This window comes from Salvelinus namaycush, chromosome 15 (genome assembly GCF_016432855.1).
Source record: "Salvelinus namaycush isolate Seneca chromosome 15, SaNama_1.0, whole genome shotgun sequence".
Taxonomy (NCBI): Eukaryota; Metazoa; Chordata; class Actinopteri; order Salmoniformes; family Salmonidae; genus Salvelinus; species Salvelinus namaycush.
In genome coordinates this window covers 12,817,780-12,833,111 of record NC_052321.1, presented here as the reverse complement: position 1 = coordinate 12,833,111, position 15,332 = coordinate 12,817,780, and the positions used below count along the sequence as shown (strand labels likewise).

The following is a 15,332-nucleotide window of genomic DNA, read 5'->3' as shown; positions in this document are numbered from 1 at the left end:
TGTTTCAAAAACTAGACACTCTAAGTCCCTAAGAGCTTTGCACACCTGGATAGTACAATATTCGCACATTATTCTTTAAAAAACTCTTCAAGCTCTGTCAAGTTGGTTGTTGATCATTGCTAGAAGTCTTTCAAGTCTTGCCGTAGATTTTCAAGCCGATTTATGTCAAAACTGTAACTAGGCCACTCAGGAACATTCATTATCGCCTTGGTAAGCAACTCCAGTGAATATTTGGCCTTATGTTTTACGTAATAATCCTGGTGAAAGGTGAATTTGTTACACAGTGTCTGAACCAAGTTTTCCTCTATGATTTTGCCTGTGTTTAGCTCTATTCTGTTTCTTTTTATCCTAAAAAACTCCCTAGTCCTTGCCGATATCAAGCATACCCATAACATGATGCAGCCACCACCATACTTGAAAATATGAAGAGTGCTACTCAGTGATTTGTTGGACTTGCCCAAACATAATGCTTTGTATTCAGGACAAAAAGTTAATTTCTTTGCCACATTTTTTACAGTTTTACTTCTGTGCCTTATTGCAAACAGGATGCATGTTTTAAAATATTTGTGGCCTCCCGAGTGGCGCAGCTGTCTAAGGCACTGCATTGCAATGCTAGCTGTGCCACTAGAGAATCTGGGTTCGAGTCCAGGCTCTGTCGCAGCCTGCAGTGACCGGGAGACCCATGGTGCAGGGTACAATAGACCCAGTGTTGTCTTGGTTAGGGGAGGGTTTGGCCGGCAGGGATGTTCTTGTCCCATCGCGTACTAGTGACTCCTGTGGCGGGCCGTGCACGGTCACCAGGTGTACAGTGTTTCTTCTGACACATTGGTGCAGCTGGCTTCCGGGTTAAGTGGGCATTGTGTCAAGAAGCAGTTGGGTTGTGTTTCGGAGGATGCACAGCTCTCGACCTTCACCTCTTCCGAGTCCGTACGGGAGTTGCAGTGATGAGACAAGATTGTAACTACCAATTGGGGAGAAAAGGGGCTAAAAAAATGTATAAATACAATTTTAAAAATGTAAACAATTTATTTTCACTCTGTCAGTATTGTGACGTAACTACAATGTTGTTGATCCATCCTCAGTTATCTCTTATCACAGCCATTAAACCCTGCAACTGTTTCCTTCCTCTCCGGCAACTTAGTTAGGAAGGGCGCCTGTACCTTTGTAGTGACTATGTGCACCATGCACCATGCTCAAAGGGATATTCAATTTCTGCTTTTTTTTACACATCTACCAATAAATGTCCTTCTTTGCAAACCATTGGGGAAAAAACCTGGTCTTTGCGGTTGAATATGTGCTTGAAGCCCACTGGGCACACACTAGTTGAATTAATGTTGTTTCCACGTCATTTCAATGAAATTATGTTGAACCAACGTGGAAAAGACATTGAATTGACATCTTTTCCCAGTGGGAATACTGTTTTCACATTGGCTCTAATGCTGTTTCTGCTCCTGCAGTACCATACAATAACCATCTAACTGAGATTCCCTGAGCTCAACGACAGCACAGGAGGTATGAGACCTCACTGCATGGCATCTTAAACCACTTTCATTTGGAACCGAGAAATCCAGTAATTCTCTAATCCTTTTATCTGAGACCTGTCAGAGAACCTAGCAGCATATGGCCTACCAATGGATATTTATAGATTAGCTAGCTCACGTCAGAAGAGGACTCCCAAACCGATTTAGGTCGTGTGGATTGACTAAGATATGAGAAGAGAAGTGAGATGTGCCAAAGTTGTTTTCTTCAGAGCTAAATGAAATACGTGTACATCACCTTTCAAATCCAAGATTAAACCCTGATTTTTTTGTTTTTTATTTATTCAAGAGATGCTCTTAACTGCCCACTTCTATTAATACCTCAGCTCTGTTCATAGCTACTATGTACAAATGTACCTGTATATAGTCAAGGTTTCATACCAAACCATAGAAAACAAATTACATCCTACACTACTGTACATTTTCTTCTCTATTCCCAGTCCTGTTTATACAGGATGTCTTGCTTCCAGTGGTGATTGAGGTGTCAGCTTGTCAACTTGTCTGTCGACATGTTTGTTATTAGGTTATTAAATTATTGCATCTGAGCTCCTAGACTGTGCGACTCTCCTTTACTTTTTCAAGTGTTCTACTACGCTAGCCAGCACCTCGCCTAAACAGGTCTGCTTTTCTTTTGCCTCCAGGTTGAGGTGTCCTGTCATCCCTAGTACTCACCATCTTACTGTCTGTGAGTTAAAACCTTTTTCATAATGGACAAACACTCTATTACTCTACAAATAAAGAGGCCAGAGTATAATGTTGTTTCCTTTGCCACAGCCCACCCCTCCCCGCTACTGTCCAGACCATTTATGTCCAAATTCATATTCATGGTCTGCATTTGGAACCAAAATGCTTTTATCTGGTCCCATAATGGCTGTGTCTAACATTGGCCTAAGAATAGGTAGACAAATTTGTAGTGGTATTTCCACGCCATATGTACAACTTACTGTATGTAAAGACTGTGTGAACACGCTCTTGGTAGCCGATGTGAGCAAGACCTTTAAACAGGTCAACATTCACAAAGCCACGGGGTCAGACGGATTACCAGGACGTGTACTCAAAGCATGCCGGACCAACTGGCAGGTGTCTTCACTGACATTTTCAACCTCTCCCTGACTGAGTCCCAAGGAAGTGAAGGTAACCTGCCTAAATGATTACCGCCCCGAAGCACTCACGTCGGTAGCCATGAAGTGCTTTGAAAGGCTGGTCATGGCTCACATCAACAGCATCCTCCGGGATACCCTTGACCCACTCCAATTTGCATACCACCCCAACAGATCCACAGATGACACAATCTCACTCGCACTCCACACTACCCTTTCCCACCTGGACAAAAGGAACACCTATGTGAGGATGCTGTTCATTGACTACAGCTCAGCGTTCAACACCGTAGTGCCCACGAAGCTCATCCTTAAGCTAAGGATCCTGGGACTAAACACCTCCCTTTGCAACTGGATCCTGGACTTCCTGACGGGCTGCCCCCAGGTGGTAAGGGTAGGCAACAACACGTCTGCCACGTCTGGGGCCCCTCAGGGGTGTGTACTTAGTCCCCTCCTGTACTCCCTGTTCACCCACGACTGCGTGGCCAAACACGACTCCAACACCATCAATAAGTTTGCTGACTACACAACAGTGGTAGGCCTGATCACCGACAACGGTGAGACAGCCTATAGAGAGGAGGTCAGAGACCTGGCAGTGTGGTCACAGGACAACAACCTTTCCCTCAATGTGAGCAAGACAAAGGAGCTGATCGTGGACTACAGGAAAAGGCGGGCTGGACAGGCCCGCATTAACATCGACAGGGCTGTAGTGGAGCAGGTCGAGAGTTTCAAGTTCCTTGGTGTCCACATCACCAACGAACTATCATTAAAAAAATCAAAATTCAAATATTTAACCTTTATTTAACTAGGCAAGTCAGTTAAGAACAAATTCTTATTTACAATGACGGCCTACCAAAAGGCAAAAGACTTCCTGCGGGGACGGGAGCTGGGATTAAAAATAAAAAATAAATAACATATAAATAAAGGACAAAACACACATCACGACAAGAGAGACAACACAACACTACATAAAGAAAGACCTAAGACAACAACATAGCAAGGCAGCAACATATGACAACACAGCCTGGTAGTAACACAACATGACAACAACATGGTAGCAACACAACATGGTAGCAGCACAAAACATGGTACAAACATTATTGGGCATAGACAACAGCACAAAGGGTAAGAAGGTAGAGACAACAATACATCACACAAAGCAGTCACAACTGTCAATAAGAGTGTCCATGTTTGAGTCTTTGAATGAAGAGATTGAGATAAAACTGTCCAGTTTGAGTGTTTGTTGCAGCTCGTTCCAGTCGCTATCATGGTCTAAACACACCAAGACAGTCGTGAAGAGGGCACGACAAAGCCTATTCCCCCTCAGGAAACTAAAAGATTGGGCATGGGTCCCCAGATCCTCAAAACGTTCTACAGCTGCACCATCGAGAGCATCCTGACCGGTTGCATCACAGCCTGGTATGGCAAGTGCTCGGCATCTGACTGTAAGGCGCTACAGAGGGTAGTGCGTACGGACCAGTACATCACTGGGGCCAAGCTTCCTGCCATCCAGGATCTACAATAATAGGCGGTGTCAGAGGAAATCCCATAAAATTGTCAGAGACATCCAGTCACCCAGGTCATAGTCGGTTTTCTCTGCTACCGCACGGTAAGCGGGACCAGAGCGCCAAGTCTAGGACCAAAAGGCTCCTTAACAGCTTCTACCCCCAAGCCATAAGACTGCTGAAATATTTATCAAATGGCCACCGGACTATTTACATTAACCCCCCCCATTTGTTTTGTACACTGCTGCTACTCGCTGTTTAATATCTACCCCCGCACACTGACTCGGTACCGGTACCCCTTGTATATAGCCTCGTTATTGTTATTTTATTGTGATACTTTTTATTATTTTTTAATTTAGTTTATTTGGTAAATATTTTCTTAACTCTTCTTGAACTGCACTGTGGGTAAAGGGCTTGTAAGTAAGCATTTCACAGTAAGGTCTACACTTGTTGTATTCAGCGCATGTGACAAATAAAGTTTGATTTGATTTGAGATATAAGTACTACAAACTTACTCAAGATTCAAGGTAGAGTACCGCAAGTGAGATACACATGGTCGCACTAAAAATCTAGTTGAGCAAATGCTACTACTGTAAGAATACAAAAGAGAGATTGTTGAGAAGTTGTGTGGAATGTTAAAGTGAACAAGCATAAAATCAAAGCATAAGAGGCTAAACATGAGCATAAAATCAAAACATGCTAACCTGGTGCCATCTTGGTCTCTGCCACTGAGAGCTGTTGTGCTGATGACAGACGCTGATTCGACTGGTTTCACTAAGACTGAGAGGTTTCCAGCGGTGGGCCCCAGCTCAAAGCGGGCCAGCTGCAGATGGCACAGTGGGCCACTACTGTAGACCACTGGACTAGTGATGTAGTATTCACACTTCCTAGACGCCCTGGAGGAAGCGGAGGGACTCAAAAGCAGGAAGTGACCTAGAATGGGGGGAGACAGACAATAATTTCCACACATCATCTGAAGTGTTTGGACGAAAAACCCAACCCATAGTAAAATATTTGTATTGTTCTGACTGAAAGCAGTATTTTCAGTTAATTATAAAGCAAAACAACACATCAAAATGATTAGGAGGGAAATGCTGCATTATCCTACTGCACATAGACCTCCATACAGTGTTACACACCGTAGCTCTGTTTCTCTTGGCCGGGTCCCCCCCCAGCGCTCAACACACGTCACCATCTCTCTAACAATTCCATTACATCTCCCTGAATACAGTTGTCATGACGTGGCCCTTTCTGGGTATAGAGTGTGCCTTCCCCCTCTCTCTCACTCTCTCCTAAACCCAGGTTCTGTTATCTCAGGCTGTAAATTCCTGGTGGAGACTCTCTCCCCCGGCCATGCAGTATAGAGAGAGAGAGTTTCACAGTAGAACAAAGGAACTTCTTCTACATCACAGAATTTGAGAACTGAACAATGTCCATGTTTTGGAGAATGTGTAAATGATCAGTGGAGAAGCCAGCTACGACCCGGTCCGTTTTTCCCCCCATGTTTGTTACCAAATGAAAGACACTACAGCCACATTACCATAACTCTGTTTATACAGGAGCCTCCGTTATGAGGTTTGCATCATTCCCTTTAAAGTTTAACTAAGTCATTGGCCCGCCCCCGTGAGCACAGACATGATCCGGCATCATGGAACAGCCCTTTCCTATTGTTACGAATAAAACCCCCTCCTCGGGAAATCCTCTTTAGACCACGCATACCTCGGTGTCAGCTGAGCTGGCACAGGTTAGAGTACCAAGCCTGAGTAAACCAACAGCGTGAGCTGTGATTGCGAATAGTTTAGACTAAGCAAACCCACAGCGTGAGCTGTGATTGCGAATTCCTGACCATACCACGTGGAGCATTGGCTACACGGCTGGAAATGGTTCAACTCTGAGACTATCGAACCCTACCGAATAAGAGAAAATCTTAGATACTAATTACTAGTCTGCAGCTAGAAATGATGTAAACCTGGGATGCGAATACCGACAACTGCCGAAACATCTATTCTATGAGAATATTTCTGAATGGTACTCTGAAGTATCCATCTAACCACGAAATAATTTGATCTTCAGGGAAACAGAAAGAGAGAGAGAGACTCGGAACTCTCCAGCAGACGGACCGGATTCCAACAGAGAAGATCACGACACATGGGTGTAAATATATATTGATTGCAATTATTCCCGAATGAGTGAGCGTTCATGTGCAAAGGATTAGCATTTCAATTAATATAATTATCAACTGTGTGTAGTGATCCCTTTTGTCTTTCCCGCTCTCTCTCAGTCCACACCCACTTCCCTTTGTCCACCAAGCCGTCATATCAGCTTAGCCCACTAGGGAATCTTCCCTATCATTTGTTAGTACATATCTACTGTTTGTTTGTTTATGCATTTCTGTGATTATTTAGTTAGTTAGTAAATAAATTATTAAGCAAATTGGTGTATGGATGATTCATAGTAAAGGCTGGGTTTGTGCAGATAACCAACAATTTACGACGTTTGGAATGAGACTGACAGGAGGTAAAGAATAATTCATTAATAGAAGACTAATTGATCAGATATTAAAATATCTTTGTACAATTTTTTTATTTTATTATAACTTTGTAATCTGAAGATTAGTTTAATTACGTAATAATAATTACAGAGAATTGATTTGATAAAATAACAGTCTTCACTTTTAATGATGCCAAAGACCCGACACAGTATACTACACTATGCTCTCAGTGAGATGAAAGGAGTAGCACATTAAAGGTGTGAGTGAAACACACATGGAGTATTCTCTTTGTGACTGTGCTTCCTCCCTTACCTTCAGAGCTCCCCTCCGAATGGTCGCTGACTGGCTTCATGGCCTGTGTGCTGGATCTTTGTTGCTGTGGTGACATGGCCCTCCAGTCATTTCTGACACTGTGATTGGAGAAGGTCCAAGAGCAAGGCGATTCAAAATCACAAGAGGTAGCTGCAGGAGTGAGGAAAAATAAATCCATTATGTCTGAGACTGACTCTATGTTCCCGTCACACATTCTTGCTAAACATTGGCCACTGCATGATGTCATTTCTATTGTACTGTGTTCAGTACTGTATTAATTAACGTCATTAATTATACAAATGAATGACAGAAACGCATGGAACTAATGATCCTCATCTGATGCCAAATTAGGCCAACATTGCAGCCTGCTTCAGAAATATGATGAAATGTGGACATCACAACGCCTGCAGTATATACAGTATAACTGTATACTCCACTCCACCAACAGCTCCTAACAGAAGTAAAAACTCCAAATGCCCATGGGTGAAATTAGTAGAAGTGAACCAAATCTCAGGGCAATTATCATTTGAAACCATTATGGTTACAGTAAATTGGCTAAAGTAGAAACAGTGTCCTTGGTACTGTTACCACAGTTAGAAGGCTTTACTGTTTCTATTGTCAACATATTCAAACAAGTGATGCAGAGTGATCCACATAAGTGGTAGCCTCACAGCAGTCACCAACACTTTCCACTTGTACCAAAGGAGCTTTCTGACATGGATATTTTTTAAATTTAACCAGGCAAGTCAGTTAAGAACAAGTTCTTATTTACAATAACGGCCTAGGAACAGTGGGTTAACTGCCTTGTTCAGGGGCAGAACGACAGAATTTGACCTTGTCAGTTTAGGGATTCAATCTAGCAACCTTTCGGTTACTGGCCCAACACTCTAACCACTAGGCTACCTGCTGCCCCATTACCTGAGAGCATATTTACCAAACTCAGACAGTGGCAATAAGTAGACCACTCTGACTATCTCCAAGAACAGCAGACGCCAAACCAGATACAGGCATACAGCATAATTAGTTGAAATTGTCTTTTTAGTTTAACATTGAAAAACCATTATAAAGCATATCTGAGCCTTAACAAAAAGCCATCATTTAACATAATGCTACTAGACACACACACTCACGTACAAATGACTCATGTCAGTACATATTCAGTACACTTTCTTCTCATCAACCAAGCTCGATTAAAATGACCTTAGAAACCCTGCTTAGTGTTCTGAGCTGTTTCAGACTGATTCCATGAGCGCTTTGACTTTCCCAAAATACAGTGCAAGAGATATGAGTCTCCAACAAGACACCGACAAGACAATTCAAAATTGCTTAATAGTGCAGACTAAGAACGTTCCTTGGTGTCTGATGAAGCCTACCAACTAGTGATTTGTGAATGATCAACCATAAAAACAACTCCAATATAATCAGAGAAGACCAGGGAATGTCACTCTGGAAAAGGAAAATATACATTTTTAAGGGCTCCATAATTGGCATGTTGAGTTTAACAATCCTAATCTAACCTAAGTGAATGTGGAGGGAGTCATGTGATGTGTCCTGAAGGAGTGAAACCACTAATAAGACAACCACATCTCTTTCCTCTGGGAAACAGAAATACTAGAATGTAAGTGGTTAGGTGAAAAATGTAAGACCTGTTTTGGTCCTAAATAAAACATGCAGATGAGGATTTTTGTGTGAAGCTCAATTTCATCAGGGTCTTCATTTAATGCGCAAAGTCTCATTTAGAACAAACGCGACTGCCAACGTGAGCTTTGAACACATTACAATGTTGTAACAGCTATGACAAACACTATTAGATTAGTGCTTTCTATAGTTTAAATTACATTGATTCACTCTCTGCAGACCACACATAAGAGAAACGGGCAGCCCTATAAGGCAACACATTTAATAGTAACAGAAACCGGAACCCCATTGTCCCTGACACACATTATCATTAATGAAACTAAACAGGTTGTGTTCCATACAGATGTAGGAACTTAATTTGAGCCAGTTTTCTACAGCAGGAAAATAATCCTGCACGAACAGGAAATGTGAATTATTATGTGGATTATAATTCATGGCTATTTTTGTAGGGGTTGATACAATTTCAAAGTGGAAATTACAAACTTTGCAAGCATTTCTAAAACTCAAATACACTACAAGTTTGCATTTCCTTCTGTGCAGGAAAATGATCAGCAACAAAAGGGTGATTAAATTCAGATCTCTAGACACTGAATATTTCATACGAATGATATGGGAGAGTTCTATGTGATTGATTTAATAAGTAAATCATGCTTCTTCCCCAGGTCTCCAAATGACAAACAGCTTGGTGTGGATGATTCTTACTTTGGCTCTTGTCCTCAGGACTCAAGTGATGGGGAAACATGAAGCTCTCCTCCAGGGACTTGTCCAGTAGAGCATGACTGGAGCTGCCAACTGAAAGCGAGAGAGCGAAAGAGAGAGACAAGTGGTTACATGATTGTTTTTATTGACTTTGTGTCCCTAGTGTTTACACACAACATGGTTGACAGCAGAGGACTTTTAGACAGTGGGACACCAGGCTGTCCTTCCATTTTAAAGTTCAAATGAGAGATATTGCCTACCCTGGGGCCTGTAAATCAACACAGCTACATGAACAGCCAGTTCAATCAAGACAAGTAGATTACTGAAGACGCCACTGACGCAAAATAATATAACGACAAACAGATCAAACTTAAGTATAGTTGGCTTATGGCAGGTAGCCTAGTGGTTGGAGTGTAGGGGCGGCAGGTAGACTAGTGGTTAGAGTGTTGGGCCAGTAACCGAAAGGTTGCTGGATTGAATCCCCAACAACAAATCTGTTGTTCTGCCCCTGAGCAAGGCAGTTAACCCACTGTTCCCCAGGTGCTGTGAATGTTGATTTAGGCAGCCCACCGCACCTCTGATTCAGAGGGGTTGGGTTAAATGTGGAAGACACATTTCAGATGAAGGCACTCAGTTGTACAACTGACTAGGTATCCCCCGTTCCCTTCCTCAATGTTCCCTGACGAGGCCTTTAAATACAAGTCATTTTCATGGTAGCCATTTATTGAATATCCCAATTTAGTTTTCATGAAAAACAGGGACAATAAGTTCCATACAAGGTAACCATAACACAACAGCTCATAACCTTCTCTCTGGATTGACATACAGCATATTAAGTCCTCTTGTTGACATAAATTAACAACACAGATCAAACACAAAAGGCTGGGCCTGTCTTTTAGACTTGGCAATAACATCTTTAGCTTATTTATAGAGGATGGGACATTAAGATCTTTCTCTTATTCGTAGTAGTTAGGAATGCATCCTCCCTGAATCTGTCCTTACATTTCAATAGCATCAGCTGAACTTAATTATTAAGTAAACCCTTTAGCTACATCTTGTCCACACTTACTCAGTTAAATGAGGGTGGAGGGGATCATGCTGTAATCCTGGTCAGTGAGTTTAAATGAAAATAAACCACTTGGATAAACAAATTCTGGAAATCATATTTCACTGCCTGTTTATTTTATACCACAGGAGGCATCCAACGTAATCTGGGATCTCAAGGCAGCTTTCAGAATGTGTTAACAAAAATATATATAAATAAAGTATTCACAGAAGAGCCATAAACAAGACCAAACAGCAGAGAATATTGCAAGTGTGAGTGCTCTGTTTAACAGAGGCTTAGGGATTCTAAAGCATGAAACACATCTAGAATCTCACTGCTGATTGGTACTTATCACAGTGGGAAATCTGTACGTAAATCCGGGACACTCCATTTAGTATGATACAGTGCCTTCAGAAAGTATTCATACCCCTTGACTTATTCCTCATTTTGGTATGTTACAGCCTGAATAAAGAATGGATTAAATATATGTTTTTTCTCACCCATCTACACGCCATACCCTATAATGCAAAGTCTCTAAGAGCTTTGCACACCTGGATTGTACAACATTTGAACATTATTATTTGAAGAATTCTTCAAGCTCTGTCAAATTGGTTGTTGATCATGGCTAGACAGCCATTTTGAAGTCTTGCCATAGATTTTCAAGCAGATTTAAGTCAAAACTGTAACTCGGCCACTCAGGAACATTCACTGTCTTCTTGGTAAGCACCTCCAGTGTAGATTTGCCCTTGTGTTTTAGGTTATTGTCCTGCTGAAAGGTGAATTCATCTTCCAGTATCTGATGGAAAGCAGACCGAAACAGATTTTCCTATAGGATTTTGCCTGTGCTTCGCTCCATTTAGTGTCTTTTTTATTCCGAAAAACTCCCCAGTTCTTAACGATTACAAGCATACCCATAACATGTAGCAGCCACCACTTGAGTGGTACTCAGAAATGTGTTGTATTGGATTTGACCCAAAAATAACACTCTGTATTCAGGACAAAAAGTTCATTGCTTTGACACATTTTTTTACAGTATTACTTTAGTGCCTTGTTGCAAACAGGATGCATGTTTTGGAATATTTTTATTCTGTACACGCTTCCTTCTTTTCACTCTGTCAATTAGGTTAGTATTGTGGAGTAACTACAATGTTGTTGATCAATCATCAGTTCTATCCTATCACAGCCATTACACTCTGTAACTGTTTTAAAGTCACCATTGGCCTCATAGTGAAATCCCTGAGCAGTTTCATTCCTCTCCAGCAACTAAGTTAGGAAGGATGCCTGTATCTGTGTCGTGACTAAGTGTATTGATACACCATCCAAAGTGTAATTAATATGCTCAAAGGGATATTCAATGTCTGCTTTTTAAAAATGTGTGATACCAATAGGTGCCCTTCTTTGCGAGGCATTGGAAAACCTCCCTGGTCTTTGTGGTTGAATCTGTGGTTGAAATCACTACTCGACTGACGGACCTTACACACAGAGTGAGTCCATGCAACTTATTAAGTGACTTGTTAAGCAACTTTTTACTCCTGAATTTATTTAGGCTTGCCATAACCGAGGGTTTGAATACTTACTGACTCAAGACATTTCAGCTTTTCTTTTTTAATTTATTTGTTATATATATAAAAAAACATAATTCCACTTTGACATTATGGAGTATTGTGTGTAGGCGTGGTGATAAAAAAAATCTACATTTAATCCAGTTTAAATTCAGGCTATAACACAACAAAATGTGGAAAAATTCCAGTGGTGTAAATACTTTCTGAAAGCAATGTATTTTACGTTTCGTATGGTATGTATTAGTTTGTGGATGTCCATCATCCATTTCGTATGATATGTTCCGAATTAAAATTCGTATGATAGATTACGAATTTGCAAAACGTACGATATGTTATGAATTTGCAAAACAAATGATGTGTTAACAATTCCAAATTGCTGTGGCTAATGTTAGCTAGCTGGCTATGGTTAGCTAGGCTAGGGGTTAGGGTTTGAGGTTAAGGTTAGGAGTTAGGTTAAATGGTTAAGGTTAGGGGAAGGGTTAGCTAAAAGGGTTATGGATATGGTTAGTTAGGGGAAGGGTTATCTAACGTGCAAAGTAGTAAAAAAGCTGCTAATTAGTTCAAATGCTAAAGTTGTCCGTGACGAGATTCGAACATGCAACCTTTGGATTCTTATACCTTCGCTTTATACGCGTGACCGACCACCCTTCTTACGTTTTGACTTAACCTTTTACTACAGTACGCTAAATCAGGGTCACACAGACTGCTTCTTAGTAGTCTTAAACAAATCTACTTGGAAACAAAATAATTTAAAAAAATGAAGACACCTGCACCATGTCAGATATATAGTTGAAATGTATTCAATTTTGAGTTTGCATCCCAATATTACACTTTATATACAGTGTCAGAGGGGTTGGGTTAAGTGTGGAAGACACATTTCAGTTGAATGCATTCAGTTGTACAACTGACTAGGTATTCCCCTTTCACTTTCCCAGTCAAAAGTTTGGACACACCTACTCATTCAAGGGTTTTTCTTTATATTTACTCATTTCTACATTGTAGAATAATAGTGAAGACATCAAAACTATGAAATAACACATATGGAATCATGTAGTAACCAAAAAAGTGTGAAACAAGTAAAAACACATTTTATATCTGAGATTCAGGTGTTCTTCTATTTTACCAAATAGGGCTATCTTTTTTAACAATCTTTATTAATGATGAAATTATGAAAAATATTAATAACATTCCACCCATGAGGCCAAAGGGGGCGCTTTTGGTCATTGACTGCAGGAAAGGGAAGGAACCTTCTGTCTTATGTACCCATACCAAACGTAACATATCATAATAGTTTGAGTGTCTCGGGTTTTACATTTAATATGTTACGTCTAACCATGAGACCAGGCTGCACTGAGAGGCCGTTCCTTCTCTTGCTAGAACAGAAGCATTACCTGCTGCGTGCTGACCCGGTAGCGACAAACCTACCGTTCCTACTTGCAGAATCGCAATGGTGGTCGGTGGCCTACAACTTGACTTTGAGCCAATCAGAGAGCACGAACACCCACGTGGGGGAGCCAACAAAAAAAATAAGGCATTTTCTCCATACATCCACGGATGAGCCAGTCACACGTCATATCTAATGTAGGCTATGGGATGGTAGCTAGCCAAGTGCACAGAGGCAATTCACACAACACTAAATACTTCCTCCAAGCTTGCTAACCACTGTAGCTAGTATTGACATTATAATTAAATCACAATGGATTAGCTAGTTTCCATGAAACAGCTGCCTGTGTTAGCAGCCGAGTTAGTTCAGTGTCCTTAGCTAGCTAATTAGCTATGTTGTGCTAGCTAGCGAATATGATAAAGTTAGCTAGCTAGCTAAACATTTGGCTATGGGCTGGCACTGGGATTATGGAGAGTGAATTAAACTGTTTCTTCATCATCTTGATAGGTAGTTATCTAGCTGCGGCCATCTGGCGAGTATTAACAAGAGATTTCTATAAAATAGCAACGTTATTACAGCTAGCTACTGCCACCTTCTGGCTTGAAGTATTTTAACAAGGCTGAGTGGCTGACGACTTCCAAGGTCTTCGCTTTAACACAAAGACCTCTATAAAACAATACTCATGTTTCCTGATCCCTCTGACTCAACCATTACGGAGAAAACACATGGATCTCACGTGATCACATGAAAAACATGGATTTAATGTGATAACATGAAATTACACATGTGAAAATGTGATCACGTGAAATTTCATGTGAAATCACGTGATTTTCCACGTGCAATTATGTGGTTGTTCTGTAGGGGAAGGCTCCAGGCTACCGACACGCTTTACATCTCTGACTCCCCAAACAGGAACTCAGCAGAAAGGATTGAAATAGATCAAATGTGAATAAACAGATTAATTATAGAAAGCAAGCCGAATTAGAAACAACCATCACCAAATTGTGACTACAACACAGTCACACAAAAATAAACTGGACATGACAGTTTTAGCTCTATGGAGTGGAGGGCCGGAAACAGGACACAAGGCCAACAATCAGAGCCCTGGGGGTTAATGGAACAATCATGTGACACAACCCCACGGTCCAGTTAGGATCAATACACACTAACAGGGACAGGGGGTTTCATAGTGGGTCGGCATAACTCAACAACACTGGACAAAAGAGACAATTAAAATAAGACAATACTAGTATTGTATGAAAAGCTCACATGACAATGGACAGTTGCCAGATGCCCAATAAAAACATAAGAGACAAGGTCACATTGGCCATGCTTGAGAAATGTTGTTATTAAAAGCAGTTCGCAAAATGAGGTCAGACTGTAAATACAGTATTTAGAGTAGGATGCCAGTTTCACTGCAAACACCAATATATTTTCTCAGTTTATATGCCCTTTTCACAGAGACCGCTTGGGATTTAAAAGCTATAAAAAGGCCCTTGGCTTCAGAATAAAGTAATTGTGGGTTCAAAAACATGCTGAAGAAAACACTAAAACTCATAAATGTATGTTTACTTTGGGTGTGTTGGCTTGTTGGCTAGCTACTGGCTACCAAATATGGCAAAGCATAAGGAATTGTTTGACTGTGTAGCCCTTTCCTGCAGTAAATTGAGCTTGTGGCCTCATGTGTGGAATTGTATTCATATTTTTCAAAACGTATAAAAACCAGACGAAAATCAGATGTTTCTATGTCAAATGGTTTTGTTATATTTCAGTCTTCTGTAATGTATATAAAGTGTAATATTGGGATGCAAACTTAAGATTGAATACATTTCAACTCTATATCTGACATGGTACAGGTGTCTTCTTTTTTTAATCCCATAACCAAAGATGGTACTCCACATTAGAATTAGACAAGACGGCGCCGATATAGATGGCAGCTTTGCTTCAAGTCCTTAAGAAACTGTGAAGTATTTCGTTTTTTATGTATTATTTCTTACATTGTTAGCCCAGAAAACCGTAAGTGTTATTTCATACAGCCGGGAAGAACTATTGGATATCAGA

The 15,332-nt window shown here is 40.9% G+C and overlaps 1 protein-coding gene across 1 annotated transcript in view; it reads right to left on the bottom strand.

Moving 5' to 3' along the window:
- Positions 1-15,332, bottom strand: part of LOC120059768 (ALK tyrosine kinase receptor-like) — a 120,240-nt gene that overhangs the window by 55,529 nt on the left and 49,379 nt on the right. Inside the window, exons 5-7 of the mRNA XM_039008821.1 lie at positions 9,284-9,373; positions 6,944-7,093; positions 4,845-5,073 (exon numbers count right to left, since the gene is read on the bottom strand). Coding sequence (XP_038864749.1) covers positions 4,845-5,073; positions 6,944-7,093; positions 9,284-9,373 — 469 coding nt within the window. The remainder of the gene's footprint in view (positions 1-4,844; positions 5,074-6,943; positions 7,094-9,283; positions 9,374-15,332) is intronic.